General features: G+C 35.6%; 1 protein-coding gene across 2 annotated transcripts in view; it reads left to right on the plus strand.

Annotated features, from left to right (window-relative positions):
- NHLRC2 (NHL repeat containing 2) overlaps nucleotides 1–23195 on the plus strand; it is a 62512-nt gene extending 39317 nt beyond the window's left edge. Inside the window, exons 6-11 of one of the 2 annotated variants that reach the window (XM_508046.9) lie at nucleotides 4160–4259; nucleotides 7719–7950; nucleotides 8524–8646; nucleotides 9517–9726; nucleotides 10803–11022; nucleotides 14270–23195. In XM_508046.9, the coding sequence (XP_508046.4) occupies nucleotides 4160–4259; nucleotides 7719–7950; nucleotides 8524–8646; nucleotides 9517–9726; nucleotides 10803–11022; nucleotides 14270–14526 (1142 nt within the window). In that variant the 3' untranslated portion in view covers nucleotides 14527–23195. The remainder of the gene's footprint in view (nucleotides 1–4159; nucleotides 4260–7718; nucleotides 7951–8523; nucleotides 8647–9516; nucleotides 9727–10802; nucleotides 11023–14269) is intronic. The other variant, XM_063782113.1, reaches the window with a different exon arrangement.
- The last annotated feature ends 809 nt before the right edge of the window (nucleotides 23196–24004 follow it).

The raw sequence follows: 24004 nt of genomic DNA on the forward strand, positions 1-24004 counted from the left end.
GCAGTTTTCAAGGTGGGAACAGGATGACAAACCAGTTCAGAAGGAATTCTTGCAGTAATCCCTGATAGTGGCTTAGGTCAAGGTGGAGGTGGTGAGAAGTGGTCAGATTTTGAATATATTTTGAATAAGGAGCCTACATAATTTGCTGATGGATCATGTGTGACATGTGAGAAAAAGGAGGAATTAAAGATGACTCCAAGGCTTATGACCTGAGAAGCTAAAAGGATGGAGTCCTTTTATTTTCATTTACTTGGTCAACCTTCCAGTCTTGTTACCCATAAAGTCCTAACATTGGCTGGAGCTGACTTTTCAATCAAGATAAGTTGTATAAAAATATCTGTCTATATTTCTCTCAATAATGATTCTTAGTGTAGAAGGCTTATAAATCTTTTTTACCCTTAGGTGTTTGATGTTTTTGAATGTCGTTATAAATTTTCTTGTATATTTGCTGCTGTAAACCGATAAAAGAATTTATCCTTGCGTATTGACCCTGTACCCAACAACATTGCTAAATTCCTGTATAAAATTGTGAAGATTTTGTGTGCATAATTATGTCATCTGCTAATAACTACAGTTTTATTTCTAATCTTTTTGTGCTTTGCTTCTTTTTCCTTCTTTGTTGCACAAACTAGGACCTCCATAGGTGTTAAATAGAAGTGTTGATAGTAGGTATCTTTGTCTCATTTTTATTCTCGGGGATGTTTGTAGGATTTTGTTCTTAAGTAGGATGTTTGCTGTGACTTTCTTAAAAATGTTCTTTATAAGATTAAATAAATTGCGTTCTGATCCTAGTTTGCTGAGTTTTTATCATGAATGGAAGCTTGTTGGAGATGTTGAAAGGCTTTATTGTTATGTGTGGCTTTGGAGTTCTCAGCCCTATCAGATCCCAGATCCCCTTCCTATAATACATTTTATGAAAAGCCTCCTTTACCATACCTAAAGTGAAATTCATAGGTAGTATAATCCACCTGTGCTATATATTGATATATACATAATATAAATATAGAGAAGAAATAAGCATAATTTATAATAAAATAGTGTAGTCATTATGTAAGTGATCTGGCATGACTATATTATCATATGATATATTACCCATCAAATATCCACAGCATTTTTTAGGGTGGGCTGCCACTCCCATTCAGCGTCATTGTTTGAGAGGATAATAGTACAGGTTCACATCTATAGCAGACTTCTGGGATTAGAGATGAATCATTAGTACTATTAGGAAATACCAACCATCATTAGGATAGCTTTAGGGCTTTTTTTCTTTTTTTGTGGTTTCTAGGGGAAAGTTTACTCATTCAACAAATACCTACTGAGCATTTGGCATGTGCCAGGCACTATTCTATGTGCTGCTAATAAAACTGTGAATAAAACAAAGCTGCTGGCTTCTTAGACCTTATGCTCAGTAGAGGAGAAAGGCAGTAAATTAATAAATATGTAACATGTAAGATAGTGATAAATTCTACAGTGAAAAATAGGCAAGGTAAGGAGCTAAGAATGATGGGTGTGTGGTATTAGATAAGGGGAGTAGGGAAGAAGCTTGAGCAGAGATCTGAATGTTCATATCTGGATGTAAGCTTTCTAGGATGAGAAAGGAGGGAGCACACTAGGTATAGAAGTTGAAAGACAGCAAATTATTTAGCACCTAACATGATGCCTGGCACCATGTTAGGTGCTTTGCTTACACTGTTTTATTCCTTCCAGTAATCTTATGTAGAGAGTGATGATGTGCTCATTTTACAGATGAGGAAATGGAGGCACACACATTAGAAAGTGATGTAGCTACTACAATTCAAATCCAGACCCACCTGGTTCCAAAGCTAAGGAATTGGTGAAGGAATGCTGTCAGGAGCCCTCTTCTTTTAGTGGTCTATCACATTACCATAGGAGTAATTACATTTCATTGAGAAAAATGGGAGAACTGGGTAGAGGACTTGAAAACATAATCATTTACATTTTTTCATGTAGCATTTTAAAAATATTTGAACCTCCACAATGAGATACCATCTCACACCAGTTAGAATGGCGATCATTAAAAAGTCAGGAAACAACAGGTGCTGGAGAGGATGTGGAGAAATAGGAACACTTTTACACTGTTGGTGGGACTGTAAACTAGCTCAACCATTGTGGAAGTCAGTGTGGCGATTCCTCAGGGATCTAGAACTAGAAATACCATTTGACCCAGCAATCCTATTACTGGGTATATACCCAAAGGACTATAAATCATGCTACTATAAAGACACATGCACGTGTATGTTTATTGCGGCATTATTCACAATAGCAAAGACTTGGAACCAAGCCAAATGTCCAACAATGATAGACTGGATTAAGAAAATGTGGCACATATATACCATGGAATACTATGCAGCCATAAAAAAGGATGAGTTCATGTCCTTTGTAGGGACATGGATGAAATTGGAAATCATCATTCTCAGTAAACTATGGCAAGAACAAAAAACCAAACACCGCATATTCTCACTCATAGGTGGGAATTGAACAATGAGAACACGTGGACACAGGAAGGGGAACATCACACTCTGGGGACTGTTGTGGGGTGGGGGGAGGGGGGAGGGATAGCATTGGGAGATATACCAAATGCTAGATGATGAGTTAGTGGGTGCAGCGCACCAGCATGGCACATGTATACAAATGTAACTAACCTGCACGTTGTGCACATGTACCCTAAAACTTAAAGTGTAATAATAATAAATAAATAAATAAATAAATAAAAGAAAAAAAAGTATTTGAACTGGCTGGGCATGGTGGCTCATGAGCGCCTGTAATCCTAGCACTTTGGGAGGCCGAGGTGGGCAGATCACGAGGTTAGGAGATCGAGACCATCCTGGCTAACACAGTGAAACCCCGTCTCTACTAAAAATACAAAAAATTAGCCAGGCATGATGGCGGGTGCCTGTAGTCCCAGCTACTTGGGAGGCTGAGGCAGGAGAATGGCATGAACCTGGGAGGCGGAGCTTGCAGTGAGCCGAGATTGCTCCACTGCACTCCAGCCTGGGGGACGGAGTGAGACTCCGCCTCAAAAAAAAAAAAAATTTTTTTTTGAACCAATAAATGCTTTGAAATATTGTGAATGGAAAACATTCCAAATTAAGTTAGAATGAATAAGATTATTCATTTTTGTGGGCTTTCCATGTTTTTATTTCTCTTACCTACTGAAGTTTTTGTTTTGCTTGGTCATTTCCATAGTTGATAATATCATTGACTATGCAGGAACATAAAAGTCATTTTCATTGTTTAATACTAAAAAGTTTATTATCTTAGATTTATGGTAGATTTAACAGAAATAAGCAATTCTAAACTGAGTGCTTTCTTAGGTACCAAATATGATCTGTTGGTAATACATGCATTATTAATACTCACTGTAAAATTAATGAACTTCTTAAGTGGAAGAGGTTGTATTATACACTTTACCCTCTATGGTGTCTATTGAAGGGCTGTTCAGTTTGTAAATGTATTTATGTTTTCCTAGTACAAATATGTAAAATTAAGGTCCAGATTCACTAAATGATCATGGCTAACATTTGAGTGATATTGCCTCCAAGCATTACTCTAAGTGCATCGTGTGCTTTGAGCCTTTTATGTGAATGCCAGTATATCTAACATAACAGAATATTTTATTAGCTTAGGTTTCCTCTTCATTTTAGTAGTCCCGGGTTGTGGCTCTAGAATAACTGAAACATTGTGGTATGCTAAAAATTAATTGTGGAAAGCTTTTGATGTAGTTTTAAGGTGATTAAGCGGAGATAGTCCCCAGAATATATGTGTGCCAGTGTCACTTTTAATAGTTTATGTCATGTAAAATAAGAAATCAGATGTTTAAAAACATTGTTAATGCTCATTGTAAAATTAACAAACTGCTGAGGCAGAGTTCAGATGCAGAGATGCAGAGGACTTATTGCTAGTAAGAATACTTTGGATTCCTGTGAAATTGTTGTGGGTAAAATTACAAGTCTAAAAAAGTAAACCTTTCACAAGAAAACAAAATTTTCAAAGATAACTTGAAACATTGCAGATATTTTTATTTATCAGATGATTCACAAACATATTGTTATCCTCCATAAATTTAACATTTTAAAACCATTGGAGTGTTTGTATTAACCAGATATGTATATAATAATAATGATTTATTTTTATAAAGGTTCAGAGGCCCAAAGAGGTGACATTTTATGGATAGCCATGGCAGGGACTCATCAGATATGGGCACTCCTGCTGGACTCTGGCAAACTGCCAAAGAAAAAGTAAGTGACAGCCTCTCTCTTTGAGTAGACTGTACTACTTGGTGTTCATATAATTTCTTTTTTCAAAATCACCATCCTCACTGTACCAGTCAGGATGTGCTAGGTTGTACTGCCATAGCACACAACGCAGATTCTCAGTGACTTAAAACAAGGCGTGTTTATTGCTCACTCACATGGGTTCACTGGGGAGCACTACTCTGTTGCCCAGGCTGATGAAACAGCCTGGAGCTTTCGGGAGCTTCGCCAGTCATCCTGGCACAGTGAGAGAGAAAGAGGTAGTAAGTCATTCACTGACTGTTAAAATTTCTACTCAGAAGTGACACACGTCACTTCTACTTACATTTTATCAGCCAGAGTAAGTCTTAGGGCCACACTTCACTTCACGGAACCTGCAAAGAATCATTCTCCTTACTGTCTAGAAAGAGAACTAAGAATATTCAGTGGACCCTTATCTTTTAAGACATAGTTGAACTATCTCTAATCATTCATTCAAACAGTTGAATACCACATAGCAGAGTGCTTAATAACTCAGTTTTTGTAGTCAGGCCTGAGGTTGAATCCTGGCTCTGCCATTTACTATCTGTGTGAGTTTAGGAGAGCCACTTTAACTTTCAAAGCCTCAGTTTCCTTATTTATATTACCTCATAGGCTTGCTTTGAGAATTAATAATATATGTGGAGAGCTTGGCATAGTGCCTAACATGTACAGTAAGCATAGGTAGCTTTGCTGTCCCAAGGATATAAGGATGAAAGGGTAGTGTCTGCAAAGTTTCTCATGTTTTTTTCCTTAGACCCTTTCCTCTTCCCCCAATACCCCAGGCAGAACTGGCCATACTCTTCTCTGTGACCTCACTGTACCTGGTGTGTAGTTACATCACTGCACTAAGTTTTCCTTCCCCAGCCCGCTGCCCCTTCCTCTTTCTCTCTCTTCTCTCCTTTTGATTGTTTTTATTTTTAGCCATTTCCTCCTACTAGTCTCTTAAAGGAAAGGATCCTCTCCCATTCATTTTTCTGTCCCTTGTACCTAGCACAGTATTTGGTACCTAAGAGGAGCTCAGTAAGGGTTTGAGAATAAATGAATAAAAGCCATTAACCAGAAAGGCTGTCAAATGGCCATGGAAAATGATCATCTCAAGTTACCGTTATTAATAGAAAGCCACATTTATATAGATCCTTCAAAATAGCAGATATTCCAAATAGTGTGTATGTTTGTGCATGTTACTTTGGACACACTTATGTAATGTTTTAAGACATTTAATCGTTTAGCAAATATTTATGCTAGGCAATAGGGATGAAATATGCTCACTATGTTAAGGATACAATGAAAAGATGTGGTTGTCATCAGTGAACTTACAGAGGAAGAATCAGATCAGCAAACAATTAAAAGTTAGTGTGCGCAAAAGGAATCGCTGCAAATTGAAATTGTTCGGCTGGGTGCGGTGGGTCACGCCTGTAATCCCAGCGCTTTGGGAGGCCGAGGCAGGCAGATCACAAGGTCAGTAGTTCGAGACCAGAATGACAATATGGTGAAACCCCATCTCTACTAAAAATACAAAAAGTTAGCTGGGCGTGGTGGCGCTTGCCTGTAATCCCAGCTACTCAGGAGGCTGTGGCAGGAGAATCGCTTGAACCCAGGAGGCGGAAGGTTGCAGTGAGCTGAGATTGTGCCACTGCACTCCAGCCAGGACGACAGAGTGAGACTCCGTTTAAAAAAAAAAAAAATTGAAATTGTTCCTTATATAAGTAAGAGGAAGACACAACATCAGTAAGATTTGAGTTGTCAAGGAGGGCTTCTTGGAAGAGGCAACTAAACAGTGACCTGATAAGAGTAGTAGGAGTTAGGGAGAGTGGAAAGTTTTCCAGGCAAGAATTGGCACTAGTGATGTCAGTAGAAGCCAGATCACACTGTGCCTTGTGAGTACTTTTAGGGATTTGAATATTCTACAAGCCTTTCTAGAAAGGTTTAAGCTGGGAAGTGACATGATTAGATTTGTGTTTTTGAAAGAACATTGGCAGCACTCAGAGTGGAACAAGACTAGAGACAGAGATAAGAGATACCACTGAGGAGCCTATTGCTGTTATCCAGGCAAGAGATGATAGTAGCCTGAACAGTGAGATTACCAATAAGATTTTACATGAGGCATAATTATAAACAGCAAAGAGAAGTAACAGAAGTTGCCAGAATATGCTGTTCTGGGTGATGGCTGTTTTAGGCATAGATGGTTCAGAGCTGCCTGAATTTCCTCATAAGTAGAGTTGTCACTCTCCTTCTTAATAGGAAATTGGCACTAGGACCACACTGACCTGTGTTTTAATTTTAAGGATGTATTATCTTTATTACCGATCTTCAGGTAGTAATGACCCTTAGCATTTTAAAAGTTATTGTTTCTCCCTACTCTTTTCTTTATTTAATTAAGGAAACTCCTTTTGAAAGTATTAAGACTCCTTGTAGACTCCTTTCAATTAATTTGTTCAGCATATTAGTTATTACATATATTGTACTTGCTATGTTTATACGTTTCTTGAATAAGTGGCCATATTTTATGCGTGCTAAATCCCTTTGCCTCTGTCCCCTGCTCCCTACCTAACTTATTATGGGAACATATTAGCCAGTAAGTGATGGTGAGTTCAGACTTTTGCATGTTGTACCATATTCAGAAATGATTTACACAGACTCTCATTTTGTGTCCCGAGTCAGCTGCTTCCCTTCCCTCAACACAACACACTACCATGTCTTCTTTACAGTCTCTCTGGAATAAACTTAGAAACCAGGATCTAAAGCTTTCTCTGCATTACAAAAGGAATCATTGCAATAGTTCTTTAAATAGAAATTTCCCTAATGTATATAAGAAATTGATTTGTACAATCGATATAATTGTACATAATTATCCCATGTAATTTTAAGATAATTATGTACAATTATATTATTTTTCATATAATAGTAATGTCTGACCTGGCCAACTTTCAAAAACTATTCTTTAATTCCTTTTGCTAGTCTCTGTTTATATATAAGAACACAAAACATTTTTAATGAAAATTGAAGCTTTAAACTATCAAGAGCTAGATAATCTTTTTAGTTCCCTTTCCGAACCTCATATTGCATGAAACTAAGAAGTTAAGAATTTAAGGTAGTAAAAACAACCTATCTCATCAATAATCTGATCATTATTTTTATCTTATAATTCTATCAGGGATTTGTCGTTTAACATTTGAAAGTGATTTCAGTTTTGTGTGTATCAAAGTAAAGTAAGAAGTTCCCTACACAGTGGGTAAATAAGTTAATGGTTGGAAAAATGATAATGAAAGCTGACTTGAACAATTTAACTAGGCCAAGATCACTAGTTTGTTTTTTTACGAGGCTTATCACTATTGATTTGATTATTCACATTCATTTATTTAAGAACTGAATTGCACACAATATACCACATGTTGACTCCACCTATGAACTTGTCTTTTTCAGTGAGTTAACAAAAGGAACCTGCCTTAGGTTTGCTGGAAGTGGAAATGAAGAGAATCGAAACAATGCCTATCCTCACAAGGCAGGTTTTGCCCAACCTTCAGGCCTTTCCTTGGCCTCTGAAGATCCCTGGAGCTGCTTGTTTGTAGCAGATAGTGAGAGCAGTACAGTGAGAACCGTTTCACTGAAAGATGGAGCAGTGAAGCACCTCGTAGGAGGAGAAAGAGACCCCATGGTAATGACAGTCACTCTTGCACAGTGCGCTCGGACACTGAGCAAGCTGTCGATTTTGTGAATTATGGAAAGTTAATAAGATTTAAGAGAGACCATCCTTGGCCTATCTGCGAATCAAATTGAAAGTCAGACCAAAGGAAATGTGAATGTAAAGCAACGTGAGGAACACACCATCTAAGAAAAGTGAACTGACTCTACTTTATTATGTATAAATGTTAAGGTTTCAGGGAGAAAGAAAGGATGAAGCATTGATTATTGGAGAAAAGAAAAAAATGTAAATTAGATATTGGGCAGTGGGTTGGAAAGAGCACCAGACTAGTGGACTTGACCTATTCCTGACCAGATGTAGTATTGTGAGTAAAACTACTAAGCACCACCGATTAATACAGGTTCAAAATACTGTCATTTTTTTTCTAATCTGAATGAAGTGTCCAACCCTATTTACATGAAAATCAGCATTTTCCCTTTTAACTTAAATACCATTTATAACTGTTTGAATTTTCCTTCATATTCTAACAAAACACTGTAAAAATTATAATAACTGCTGTTTCTTTTCTTTTAAAAAAAATTAAAGAATCTATTTGCTTTTGGTGATGTTGATGGAGTAGGAATCAATGCAAAGCTTCAACACCCCCTTGGAGTAACATGGGACAAAAAAAGGAATTTACTTTATGTGGCAGACTCCTACAATCACAAGGTGAGTCGTGACAGAATTATGTAATATCTTGCTTTTTGTGTGTGGCATTTAAAATGCTGAAAGATCTGTGAGCCTCCTACAACTGCCACTCTAAAATATAGAAAGGAGTAACAGTCTTTGACAACTATAACCCAGCCTGTTCTGCTCTTTTCTTGGTCCTTTCTTTGCCAAGAGGTTATGATGGTATTCTGAACTAGGGAAAGCACAGAACCAGTTCCAATGGCAATAGCCAACAGTTGTGAATTGCAACCCATCAAAGCTGCTTAGTAACATATTCAGTATATCAAGAGAAGGCAAGTAGCAGGGAAATTTATATGTCATCTAACAAATGAATGTTTTTGAGCTGTTGCATAGTTACAATGCTTGTTAGTAAATAATTTTGTTTTCAGCATTTCCATTTTTGTCTATTAAATTGTCTTAAGTTTTATTGCATTTTTACTTTTTACAAAAATCAGTGGATAATAAATGTTCATACAGTACTTCATGATGTGAGACCATAAATTTAATATAATTGAGACATAACTGTCAATCATTAAGTTTAACAAAGGTAGCAAATTCTCAGGCAATGCTAGATGCTCAGGAAGACAGTCAGTTCAGTTGTGAAAGTGTGTCCCATTGTGAAGAAAAACAATTCAATCAAAAAAAATTTTTTTTACATAGTCTTTAGTTCTTAGAATAGAATATCTCCCCTTAGACTGCAATTTGAATGTTTGGCTTTTCAAGAAAATATGGAAATAACTATTCCTTTTGTGAGACTTATTGAGAATATTAATGGCAATCAGAAATTAGCTTGCTTGATACCATACTCTTCCATACAACAAACATGAGATTGATCTTCAGTTATATAAGTTTTTGTTCTTTCTTTTTTAGATTAAAGTTGTGGATCCAAAAACAAAAAACTGTACAACATTAGCAGGAACTGGAGACACAAATAATGTTACCAGTTCCAGTTTTACAGAGTCAACTTTTAATGAACCAGGAGGCTTGTGTATTGGAGAGAATGGACAATTATTATATGTAGCAGACACCAATAATCATCAAATTAAAGTGATGGATTTAGAAACTAAAATGGTATCTGTGGTAAGTAATTTTAAAATATAAGTTAAAGAATGTGGTTTTAAGAATGATACTAAGATCCTCACAGCACTGACAGAGGCATTTTTGGTTAGACCATCTCCAGGAGAGTATTAAGTGGATGCTTCTGTTGTATTCTTTGACAAAGAGACCAGCAGGACTGCTTTAAGGATATCCTTTTATTCTTAAAATAAAAGTTCCATCTGTGCTGAGAGTTTGAGAAAAATACTGGAAATTGGAGATAATCTAATGAACCTTCAAGAAAAAAAAAAGGAGAGGACTCAGATCTGTTTTTAAGTGTACAGACATACTGACATACACTACATACACCTGCTCTGTGGGTTGGGTTATTTAGCTTATTGTTTTTGTGTTTTTTTTTCAGTGATCTTTAGATTAACATGTAACCTTTGTTTGCCTGTGATGAATCCATTACCAAATAATCTAACAAAAGCTTTAGAAGCCACTTTCTCAAGACGTCGAAAATAAGATTGTAGAAGAAACTTAAATGAGTTATAGTCAGTTTTTAAAGATATGGACGTGGTTTCTTATAGAATTTTCAAGGGGAAATGTCTATTATAAACTAACTCTTGATGTATGACATTTACCTGAAAAAAATGCAACAGTTTTTTTCTGAAAGACTGGTAATTTTCATGGTATATTTTTAAAATAAACATAGATTACTATTGCAACATAAATGTCATTTCTCTTCACGTAGATCTCTGATATAAGATGAATAACATCTTCTTATAGTTGACAATGAAAATTATAAGAAAATGGATATCTAGTGTGTTTAAATTTATAAACTTTTGCTTTAATTTCCTGCCGTCTATATACATTGGACAGTTACTTTAATTCTGCCTCATTCATAAGTGTTGGGTTTTGTTGTTGTCGCTAAGATAAACTTTCTCTGTGTCTATGAAAATAATCTTGAGGGCATCTAACACATTCTAATTCAAACTAGAATGGTGATTAGTTTCATTGACATAGAACTTCATTATTCTACTAAAGTCTAAAAATATGCTCTCATTCTATAATTAATATAAAGTTCTTATGTTTTAATAACAGATTTTCTTATTTCCTAGCTCCCCATCTTCAGATCTGAAAATGCTGTGGTAGATGGCCCGTTCCTAGTAGAAAAACAGAAGACATTACCCAAACTACCTAAATCTGCTCCAAGCATTAGGCTTTCCCCCGTGACTGCGTGTGCTGGCCAGACTCTTCAGTTCAAACTCAGATTAGACCTCCCATCAGGATCAAAGCTAACTGAAGGAGTATCCAGTTGCTGGTTTCTAACAGCTGAAGGTATGAGTATAAGCTTGCAAATACTAATACATCATATATTCTTGATGTTTAATCTAGTTATTTTTTATTTGTTAGGTGATATTTTTACTCTGTATAGGCAAGATTTGAAGATCATATGAACAAATGAATCCAGATCCAACCCCACATTGGCCATTTGCTTTACTCATCAAGAGTCTTTCTTCCCTTTTATTAAAGAACAGTGTAACTCACCAAAAGTTACAAGTCAGTTGTTAGCATGATTTCTTGGAATGTGGGTTTTCCTATACCTCATCCCTTATTCTGATCCTGTTCTTCATTCTATTCTTGTTCCAAAAAGAATCTTAGAGTTAAAAAGTCTGAAATAGAGAAATAAAGTGGAGCCCTCGTATTTAACATCTTTTTCTGTGACTCTTCCTTTCAGTCACTCTTAGGCATTCCTCCCTTTCTTCTATTTGTGAATCACAGTATGAGCTAGCTCCTTATTTCATTAATCTGTGGTAAGGAATCAGTATACTGCTTGCCTTGCAGTATGCATTCCAACATCTGTAACCTGGTGGACAAAAATTTTAAAGTGAAATTTTAGTGGTTCAGAACTTCTAAATTACAACTTGTCTCTAATGATATTCCTCTGTCCTGGGCTCCCACGCTCTTTCACACTTTCTCACTCAATTTTCCATTTCCTTCCCAACTCCTCCTCCTTCATACCCTCTCACACACTTTTCTTTTGTACATTACCCAAATCCTGGGTAATTCATTCCTTCTTACCTTCAACTTTCTCAGGGCAGCAGCCACTGGCCTGCAATTATAATATCAACTTAGTGTCTAAACCAAGAGGGTAACGGTATCTTGGTAGACTGGCTGGGAGGAACTGCTGGTTAGTGTTTGGGAGGCTGGTTCTAGGGTGATTGAGTCTGTAGGGAAACCACCCCTTGTCACTTCCCACAAGGGAGAAGGCTAACCATGTACTAGGACCTTTGGAGCTTGCTTTGTAGACAGAAGAATACTCAAACCCTGGCCACTCCATAGCCTTTTGTAGGTTCAGAGCAAGTTCTAGACTGCCAATTTAAGTCTGGAAGTATTACATCAGTTGGAGAACATGAATTTTTCTCAGTGTAACTGTAAGAGCAGTCACTGTTAGAGCAGTGTATTAAATGGTGTCACTGTAGGAGCAGTGTACTAATTTTTAAAATAGGATATTGACAGATTAACATTGGTCTGCATTGTCAGACACACTAATTAATATTGAGTCATTGGGATATAAAATACAGATAGTATTCAAATAAAGTAGTCTATAGAGACTTTATCTAGTTTGTCCAAGATATGGGCCCCATTTTTATTATATAGTAGCAGATAATTTTCAGGCAATAATCCTAATAATTTAAGGTTTTTGAATATTATAGAGTACATTTGTACACTTATGTTTAAAGGACATTTTCTCTTTTGGCTTGTTATTTAGAAACACTTATTTTTAGCCAAATTTTCGTCTGTATAATCTTAAAGAAGTTAGAATATATGCAAGTTTTAAGCCAAAAAAAAAGGCAGCATAAAAGCACCGCATGTGTTGTAACTTCACAAATTGTGTGTGTGATACATATGACAAATATCTAAAGAAACATTTTGTTTTATTTCTAGATTTGGACATTAAAATAGCTCAGTATTATTTTCTTTGTTTGATTTAAAATATAAGAAATTGGCCAGGCGTGGTGGCTCACGCCTGTAATCCCAGCACTTTGGGAGACAGAGGCAGGCGGATCATGAGGTCAGGAGATCGAGACCATCCTGGCTAACACGGTGAAACCCATCTCTACTAAAAATACAAAAAATTAGCCGAGTGTGGTGGTGGGGTAGTCCCAGCTACTCAGGAGGCTGAGGCAGGAGAATGGCGTGAACCCGGGAGGGAGGCAGAGCTCGCAGTGAGCCAAGCTCGCGCCACTGCACTCTAGCCTGGGTGACAGAGCGAGACTCCGTCTCAAAAAATAATAAATAAAATATAAGAAGTTCTCTACTAATCTCTCTAGCAAAATCATGCATTAGATAAAAGATACTCTCTAACCCAGGAATAAACAAAGAAAGCCAAAGAGTTTTAAAGAGAATTTAAAAAGAATTCTTTAAAAGCTTCAGCATAGAAGTTTTGTACTTATCTCTCTAGATTCTTATCTTTCACCTTCTTACTCTTATTTGACATATTTTTCTCAAATTTGATTTTTCAGTAAACTAAAGCAATAAACTAAAAGAGACATCAAGAGGACTGATAAAGGCAGGCACTCTGAGTCGGTTTACTTATCCTGAGAACAAAAGAAAGAGACAGAAAAGCTAAAAAGTAGACAGCATTTCATCACACTCAGTAGGTGGTCCAGTTTTTGTACAGATGAGTCATTAGAAAATGTTCAGTGTTCTCCATTTACATGGTGGGAAAGCATTTCATATATTTCCCAAATGCTGGCTCTTGAGGGCTGCCACCTTTTTAGGCTGAATGTCTGTATGTGTCTGTGCTTCCCCAGTATGACATGTGTGTTCCTTCTAAGAGAAAGTCGAGATGAATAAAGACATTTAAAGATGATTTTAATTCTTGAGGGCTTAAAATTTGTTAGTGGTTTATTCGATTTTTGTTATAGATAGTCTGTTTATTTCTAGGAAGAGTTTTACGTATTATAATGAGATATACAAAATCTCTTGGTTTTTACATTACTTAAGCCCACAGAGAATAGATATGCAATGGTACCTGTTTCTAAATAAAGTGTGTGTGTATTTTTAAATTATTTTTAGATATTCAATAATTCATTATTAACCAGAAAGTCACTACAGAGTTGCACATACATTTGTATTCCCTAGATAAAATTTTATTTTGTAGTTTTTATATCCCTAAAGACTTTCATCTCTTTGGTAAAAATGATCCATTTTCTCAAGTGTCGTATGTTTATTTCTAAAATTTAATAGGTTTTATTTTTAACTTTAGAGATTAAGGCTTTATAGCCATATTTGCAATATTCAGCTTGATTTTAATAAGAGTAAATGTGTAATTTATTTTATAGTATCCAAACAAAGGAAGAACTATAATAATTAGATGTAATAATCATCAGACTGGGAACTTCTAATGAGTGGTCAGTATATGTTATGTATATTTATGTCCTTCCCACAGACCGCAATGCCTGGCACTTAGAGATTTTTTAATAAATATTTGTCGATTGAGTTTATCTAGTCTTCATAAGATGTTCCCAGTTTTCTACTTGTCTTATACAGTCTTAATAATTTCGTTTTTGACTTTTAGGCAATGAATGGCTACTTCAAGGACAGATAGCAACTGGAGATATAGAGAACATTTCCAGTCAACCAACAATTTCACTACAAATTCCTGATGATTGCTTATCACTTGAAGCCATTGTATCTATCAGCGTGTTTCTTTATTACTGTAGTGCAGACAGCAGTGCTTGCATGATGAAGGCAATTTTGTTCAGTCAGCCTTTACAAATAACGGATACACAGCAAGGTTGCATAGCTCCAGTAGAGCTCAGGTATGTATTTTAGTCAGCCAGCTAGCTAGCAACCCATTGCCACCACCTACTGTCTCCCATCCTGACTATCACTGTAATTTAAGGAAAGAAAACTTCAGTTCTGCCTCTGGATACCAAGATGCCCATTGCTCAGTTCAGACAACTGATATTAAAATAAAGCTATGCTCCTTACTTACTTCTTTTATTATAAACAAATTCCTTTGCTTTGGCTGATACTAGCTGAGTCATTGATCATCATTGGTACCATGATATTGTAATCTATGCTGCTATTTGGCACAAGACTGAAGTTCACACTACAGTAGAGAATACTATAAGATAATTTGCAATAAATACTGATAATAATAATACCAGATATTTTAACTAACTTTTTCTACCTTTATTAATAGCAATCAGCACACTTGAATGTGTAAATTTCACAGTAACTTTAGGCAGAACTTAAGCTCCAGTCCACATTTGTATAAGAACACCAAGTATTCAAGGCATAAAGTCTGTTGTAAGCCAAAAAAATGTCTTTTCATCACTGTAGAAGCTTAAGGAGTACATCAGTGGTAAATACGATCTTTATTCTCTTCTGTGGTTTTCTCAGTTGAGATATTTTTAAAAGAGAGTTTTGATCTATTTTTATTATAAATTATTTGTTATTTAACATACCATTATGAATGCCTTAAAACTTTGTACAGATAAAGTTGGACATAGAATCTCTAAGGACTGACTCCTTTAACTGTTTTTGAGTGACTACATTACCAGATAATGAATGAGTCCCCAGAAATATTATGACTTTCAAGGAAAAAGGGACTTTAGGACACATTACTTAGTGTCTGTGATAAATAATTTATTGTGACAGCTAAATCTGATGGTTACATATCTTGTTTTGGAAATGTACATTTCACTTGTAAGCATTAAATGCAGATTTGTTGAGTTGAGGTTTTGAGGTTTTTTTCGTTCCCATATTCAGAATTTAAATTATGATCATTTATTGTGATGTTTTTAAAAATCACTTTAAAGCCTTAAAAGTGAAATTTTCAGTGTGAGGTGCTTTCATGCTATTAATAGATACAGTATATCCTAATATATTAGTCTTCAAAATATTAAGGCCGAAACAGTGATTTAATGATACTATTTTTAAATTTTTGTTGTTTTTTATCCCTAAAAAAGATATTGGAAAGGTTTTTTTTCTATTGTCATAATTTATAACTACTTAAAAGCCTAATCTTGTTTTCCTTAAGACCTATTCAACATGTTTGTGATTTAATCAGCTTACAAGGTTTTAAAAACATCAGGTGAACCATGTTTATTTATTCAGTAAATATTTATAGACAATATGGCATAATATGCTTCCTTTCCCTGTGAAAACAGTGCTAAATTTGAAGTATAATCTTTTTTAAACATCATTGTCTATTTTTAATTTTGTTTGAAATGTAGTATTAGTTTGTTTTATTCATAAGGTTAGCTGAATCTCTGAAGTAAGGATGTATAAATCATGACATTGATTTAATTAGTCATCTACTGAAGCTACTTTTAAAGAGAAATATAGATATAAAATTAAAAGGAATCCTGTTTAAAATTATATGTAATTACCTCATAAACCTTTTCTCTCCACAAGCAATCAAAAAACTGAAATGTTCTGTAATAAAAGGGTGTATAACATACTCTCTTTTATGAGAATAGGCCTTAGTTATTTTATTTTATTTTTGAGACGTAGTCTGGCTCTGTAGCCCAGGCTGGGAGGGCAGTGGCACGATCTTGGCTCACTGCAACCTCTACCTCCTGGGTTCAAGAGATTTTCCTGCCTCAGCCTCCCAAGTAGCTGGGATTACAGGCGTACACCACCATGCCCAGCTAATTTTTTTGTGTTTTTAGTAGAGACAGGGTTTCACCATGTCAGTCAGGCTGGTCCCAAACTCCTGGCCTCAGGTGATCCGCCTGCCTCTGTCTCCCAAAGTGCTGGGATTACAGGTGTGAGCCACCTTGCCCTACTGGCCTTAGTTATTTTTTAATCTCATTTGACTTATTATGTTTCTCATTTCTAGATGGACAGGATGAGAATATTTTGGCCCAATCATTTTCTGTTTAAGGACTTAAACAATTTCACACTCTAAAAGAAGTATATACAATTTTAATTTGCTAATTTAGAAATATCTGACAGTTTATTTTTCAATATAATATACAAACACAGTGTTTGTTATACATGTTCATGTACAGTGAAAATGCAAAGGCATTTTTTAGACTCTATTCCCCTTCATTTGTCTAGACAGTTTTAGGTTAGCCTTAGCTTATACTTTTCTTGACTTTCAAAATACAGTTTTATTGAACATTCTTATTCTTACCCACTGCCAGTCTGCATTGTTTTTTACATTAAAAGTATTATTTATAGTAGACTAATATGATTTTGAATAAATCACACTTAAGCAATATAGATAGGTTCCTAGAATTTATGACGAGGATAAACCTCTCACATAAGAGGAAGCACTAGAAAGTTTATTTTTAAAACTTGTTGATCCATATTCTATGAGGACTAATGCATATTTTTTATCTTTTGCTTTTCTTGTTGGATAAATTATTATGTCCAGTGATAGTTTAAAAAGAACAAGATTTTAGTATAAGTCACCTCACTTGAAATGCCAGTAATGTGGTATTACACACATTTTATATAATACCTGGAATCTTTGCCCTAAATTATTCTGCTGGTTTGTCGCTATTTTTTTCCTCTTCTCTTTATTATTTCACAAATGGTAGAATTTCTTGATATGATTCTTGTAAAGAGTTTAGCTTATCTTGAACATTCTGTCTTAAGCAATTATTTAACAAGAGAAAACTTTGTAGTTTAGTCACCCATAAGTGTAACTTTAGCAAAATTCAATGACTATGAAAAATAATTTTTTTCTTAACTGTTCTAATAATATTTAGTTATAATATTATCAAACCTTCAGAAAGTTATAAATCCTAACAGCCAGAAAAAAAAAATTTACTATGTGTATATTTATATAGGTGTGTGTATACACAAAGATTAAGAATTATTCATGATTCTTTTATGGCCAATATACTTTTGAGCTTATATAACTGAGATAAGTTACTCTTTGCTTGTTTTTCTGTAGTTGGAAAATTTAGGAAGATATTAAAAATACATATCTCTATAATGTAATAATTTTCTGCCTGCACAAAGTTTACTATTAATTTATGTCTACCGGTTAAAAATACGATAGTTAGATTTGGCATCACGTTTAACCACAATCATCAAAATCTACTTAAATTCTATAGTTAACAGTTACATAAGAATATATGCAGAGGGAAAATGTCAATGGTTCTTGTGAATGAAGGAATTATGGATGTTTTTATTTTAATTCTACTTTGCTGTTTTTTTTTTTTCTTTTCAGTGAGCAATCTGTTATTTTTAAAATCACGGTGGGGGGAAACCCATAAAGTTTAAAGAGTTAAAGTTAACTGAATCGTAAGCACTTATATAATACTTTTTAAAAGTCATTTTTATTACCAGAGCTCAGAACATTGTTTGGAGTCCTTTGATCTACCGGTTCTCTTAAGTACGTGATTTCATGAAGATAGTAATGGTTATGGCTTTTTTGTTCTGTTATTTTTATTGTGTAACGTAGCATAGTGGTTAAGAGCTTGGATTTTGCAGTAACTTGGATTCTAATCCTTTAAAATGGGGCTGATATACCTGCCTCATATTCAATGAAATATTGTGTGTACAGCACTTAGTAATTAATGAAACTGGTAATTATTGACTTAGTTACTGTAATGATAATTTGGGACCATAAACACATATCACCCTACATTTTCTTTGCAACTACAATTTGTGAAGGAAAATCTCCCACTAACTATTGGTTATGTTAATATTCTTTATAGAGTTGGGTTCAAGAAGAGAAATGTTTTATAATGAAGCATATAACTATTTTATAAACAACATTGTAGTTATAAAGAAGCATGCCTATAGTGTTATTAAAAATTTTTTGTAAGACTTTCTGGAGCTACAAGTAATGAACTTGCTTTGAGAGGGTCCAGACATACTCATCCTGAACCACATTCCTACAACATATGCCCAACAACCTGCACCAGAGTACTTACATCTTAACCAAAAAGTTTCACTCCAATGGTGGTGCTTCACAAAATCTTCAAAGTGCTTTCATGTATATTGCCTCATTTGAGCTTCAAATAACCTTATAAATCGGGCAGGTAGATGTTAGTTTACAGAGGAGGAGACAGCTTTGGAATAGTGGTGACGTATCTGAAGAATAGAAAACTCCCGGAATAGTGCTCAATGCCTGAAGTGGTGCCTGGCGCCAGCAGATGTTCACTTCTGTCAAACAAGGGGAAGTAGTGGTGGAGCCTTTATTCAGGCACGGGTCTCCTCGTTCCTAACTCCAAGATGCAGAGGGAAAACAAACTGCTCAATTAAGAGTTCTTCCATGGACACTTTCTTAAGCCTTCACATAAAGTAACAAGAATAATAGATATTTATTGAGTAGATATTTATTGAGTTCTTACTATTTGCCAGCACTCATCTATTAGGTGCTTTTATGTATTAACTCATTTAATCCTCACAACAACCTTATGTGAGAAATACCATTTTTCCTTATTTGATTGGTGAAGAAACACACAGAGAGGGTAAGCATGATCAAATACACCAGCATAACCAAAATCACACATTTAGCGAGTGGCAGGGCCTGGATGGGAGTCTGTTCAACTCTCTGCTGTATTGCCTCTTAAAGTAGGTTTTCTTAAAACATAAATCTTTCATAACTTTATATATTTATAGTAACTTAATCCAAAGAACCCCAAAAGTACTAGCAATGATTGTTTCTGCAATTTAAATAAATCCATTTAATTATACAACTTTGCATTATATACTGTTATTCAGACCTTGGAACAGTCTATAATTGTTTGTCAAAAGATTTTATGTACTACTTTTTCTTAATTTCAGATATCATCCAGAGTTTTTCTTGGCAGATGGATGTATTAAAAAAATAGCTTTCCAATGTTATTTCTAACAGTGCTGTTTCAAAAGTTGTTTTAAAAGTTCTAACAGTTGGTCTTCAAAACGTAATTAAGACCTTATCATAAAGAGCCTTTTGCACAGGACTATCTCAAACCCTAAGAAGCTGTTCATATTTAAGAAAATTTTGTTGTATTAAATATTAGTCCAAGTGAGCTCTAGAAATATAGTCTTCTGCTTTCTTGTTTCATACATAACACTGGTATGCAGACCCCTCCCCATGACTCAAATATTAATATATGCAATTCTATTACAGTAAAGTTTTCACCATGGTCAACCTGTTCCAGCATTAGGTACTTTTTGTTGTTGTTTTGTGTTTTTTTTTTGAGATGGAGTCTCACTCTGTCACCCAGGCTGGAGTGCAAGGGTACAATCTCAGCTCACTGCAGGCTCCACCTACCGGGTTCAAGTGATCCTCCTGCCTCAGCCTCCCAAGTAGCTGGCGCTCACCACTACTGGTGCCCACCACAATGCCCGGCTAATTTTTGTAATTTTAGTAGAAACAGGGTTTCTGTTGGCCAGGTTGGTCTCGAACTCCTGACCTCATGTGATGCGCCTGCCTTGGCCTCCCAAAGTGCTGGGATTACAGGCGTGAGCCACCGTACCCAGCCTAGCATTAGGTACTTTGTTTTGTTTTGTTTTGTTTTGTTTTGTTTTTGTTTTTGTTTTGAGATGGAGTTTTGCTCTTGTTGCCCAGGCTGGAGTGCCATGGCAACACAGCCTCTGCTTCCTGTGTTCAAGCAATTCTCCTGCCTCAGCCTCCTGAGTAGCTGGGATTACAGGCGTCTGCCACCACGCTTAGCTGATTTTTTGTATTTTTAGTGGAGATGGGGTTTCGCCATGCTTGCCAGGCTGGTCTCGAACTCCTGACCTCAGGTGATCTGCCTGCCTTGGCCTTCCAAAGTGCTGGGATTACAGGCGTGAGCCGCTGCGCCCAGCGCACTAAATACTATTAAAAGGAATTAAGCAAAATGCTACGTACCAATGATTATGATTCATGATCACCTAAACACAGAATGCAGACTTAACTTTTCATTCTTAGTGTGCTAATTAAGTAGTATTATGGTGCAGTAAGGAATTTTGTTAATTTTGTTATAAACTCCCTCTCCTGAAATCCGTAAGGAAATGTGATAAGAAAGTGATAATAGTGTCATATTTTAAAAGTAGAATCCACTGTTAAGCACCAAGATTACCTTTTCTTCCCCCTGTGGCACAGTTTATTTAAATGAAGTATTAGCAATAATCATGTCACTATTTTGTCCTGAATAATTAAGAGTTTGCTTTTTTCCCATGTCTTTGCAATAGGATAATATAAAGAATAGTATTAAAAGTCAGAGGCTTTACTAATCTACCTATATGAATTCCATGGCTAACAAACCCTGGCCCCTTTACATATGAGCTCTGGAGGTTCGCCTGGCTGCCTCAGGCTTGCAGAAGGCTGCCCCAATCACAGAGCCTGGGTAAGGTGGAACAGGAGGCAGCCCCACTCGGCTTTTCTGATTGCATCCCACCTGTTTCTGAGTGTGTTGGTTTGGTTTAATTATTTTCAAGGGTTGGAGTTGGAAAGTGAAAACCCTAGACACTTGCTGTGGAATGTTTGCCTGGTTGTTTTGGTGTGTCCCTCTTCTTCACTGGCATGTCGCTTTCAAGTGTACCAAAGGACATTTTGTTCTGTTGAAAGCCACAGGACCAAAAGGAAAGTATTGCAACTATTTGCAAACATACTTCCCTACCTATACAAGCAGCCATATACTAAAAAGCACTAAACAAGCACAAATGAACACTAAATAGCCTTATACCAAAAAGCATTCTTGTAACTGTCAGGGCATGGTATGAATTCCTTCCTCTTTAAGCAGCAACTTACCACAGGCTTGGTGGCTTTAAGTAATATAGAATTAAGCAAATGGTCAGTTATTTTTTAATGTTGAAAACTTCCAAGTGTGAATAATACGGACATAGTTTACTACCTTTTGCTTTTAATATACCTGGTTATCTATTTCCATTTGAAATAAAATGAAAGGAGACCTCAAACTGCTGCTGAGAAGTAGACAAAATCAGCTCTCAGATTTAAATCTGCCCAATTTAAATAGTTTTTTTTTTCCCTTCCCATTTTTTTGTTTTTAAGAGATAGGGTCTTGCTGTGTTGCCCAGGCTAGAGTGCAGCAGTGACATGATCATAGCTCACTGCAGCCTGGAACTCCTGGGCTCAGGATCCTTCTGCTTCGGCCTCCTGAGTAGCTAAGACCACAGGTGTGTGCCACCACACCTGGCTAATTTTTTTTAAATTTTTTGTAGAGATGGGGTCTTGCTATGTTGCCCAGACTGGTCTCAAGCTCCTGGCCTCAAGCCACCAGCCTCTCAGTGCTAGGATTACAAGCATGAGCCACCACACCTGGCCTGTTATTCCTTCTTTATCTAATGTGTGCTAAGCTTGTGAAAAATATATGTTGAGGTAAATAGGGCAAAACATTAGTTGATAAATTATGCTAATTAATGGGAAAAATAGACATGTTCCTCTCTGAACATTTAGAAGGACTCTGCCCTACAACTATCTTCTGTTTTTAGAATTTGTAGTCACTGTTCTTAGTGCCACTGGAAATATATTCATTCTTTGAGCATGTACAGGATGGGCTCCCTGTTGTATTTATTACACTTTTCAAAATGCCAGCAAGTTTTTGTTTGTATAGAGTTGGAATGTATTGTTCATGCATGCCTGTGATATTCATCATCAAAATATACCTGTAAAAAATAAACTACTGCTTCCTCTCCACACCTTAGGCCTCCCTCTTACTAAAAACAATAGTAGTTTCTGTAGAAGTTTCAGTGAGAAATTATGGTTATATAAATAACAGATATGGCAGAACAATTTTGTTGTAGTATTTTTTTCTGTAGCATTTCTTAATAATAGCTCAGTTTTTAAAGGAGGGGAACAATACCCCATGTGAGTTCAAATTAATTTTCTCTACTTTGAGGTATACCTTCCTAATTATATTTTACATAGGCTAATTTTTTTTTAAGTTTAAATTCTCACTGTTAAGTTGCATTGAGAGACAATTAGAAATGTTGTAATTGTCATCTCTTTACATGTGGATTATGAACAAATGAAAGTTTGCTGTGTGATTGCAGTTTTAAATTATAACATTTCATAAATATGTCAATTTTAGAAACTCAAACTCTTTCCCATCTTTTGTATGGATAAAGTTTATGGTTTCATTTCTGAGAACAGAGTTGGTCTGCTGTGCTAACTTCATGTTTCTCATTCCAAAGGCTTGATTATATTTTTTTCTCCAGTGATTAAAAATGCAGCGAAAATCCAATTTACAAGTTCATATATTGATATTTCTAGACATAGTCTAGTTCTAAAAGAATGTACTTGGTGTGCATTTTTAAGTGTTTCATGTAGACAGATTAATAAATTTTTTGTACAACATTGTATTTCTACATTTATTTCAAGACTGTACTTTTCAGTGACTTTTTCAAGTGCATGTGTTAACAGAAGATTGTTTGGAACGAGAGTGCAGTGGCTTCTTTACTAGCAAAGAGAAGTGTAATACAAGTGATCATAGAAGGTGAGAATATGTTTATACTGTACATGGAAACCTAATGCCTCTTTTCTAAAGCTTTGTACATTTTTTTCATGAAATAGATTAAATATTTTCTCTCTAAAACCATGTTTCTGTTTTAATGTGCTTTCTAAGTATATCATGAGGTAACTCTACTACTTAGAAACCTGTAAGCTGTGATTTACTTGAGCTTTTGGGGAAATGGAAAGCAGAATACTTAGTTAAAAAAAAATTTTTTTTTAAGTGCAAGCAGATACCTCAAGATCAAATCATGCAATCATAATTACTATAGAGATTTTTAATATATATATTGGGAAAGGGTAATCTATTCAATAAACAATACTGGCAACATTTGAAAAGAACAACAACAGAAATTAGATCTCTACCTAACACTGCACACTGAATTTGAAAGGAATTAATGACATAACATAAAAAATAAAATTACAGAAACGCCAGAAGAAGATAAAGGAGATGACCTATAGTGTTGAGGGTGAGGATGGCATTCCTGAGAGTGACCTGAAGCCCAAAAGCATGATTGGAAAAGTTGACATGTGTGACCCCATAAAAATTTTAACCGTCTGTATAATGAAAGAACGGAAATGAAAAGAGGAAATGCAAACTGTGAAAATATTTTCAAGACACAGAAGGGACATGGGATTACTATGTGTAGTATCTGAAGAGCTCTTATAAACTAATCAGAGGAAGACATCCCAATTGGAAAATTGCCAAAGAATATGAGCATGCAATTCACAAAAGAGATAAAATAATGAAACATGTTCAGTCTCACCAAACCAAGAAATGCAAATGCATTCATTCAGCTATCTATTGAGCACGTGTTTTATGCCATATTCCAGGCCCAGAGATGAACAAATTAGACAAGATCTCTGCTCTAGAACTTGTGTTGTAGTTGGGAGGAG

This window comes from Pan troglodytes, chromosome 8 (assembly GCF_028858775.2).
Source record: "Pan troglodytes isolate AG18354 chromosome 8, NHGRI_mPanTro3-v2.0_pri, whole genome shotgun sequence".
Taxonomy (NCBI): domain Eukaryota; kingdom Metazoa; phylum Chordata; class Mammalia; order Primates; family Hominidae; genus Pan; species Pan troglodytes.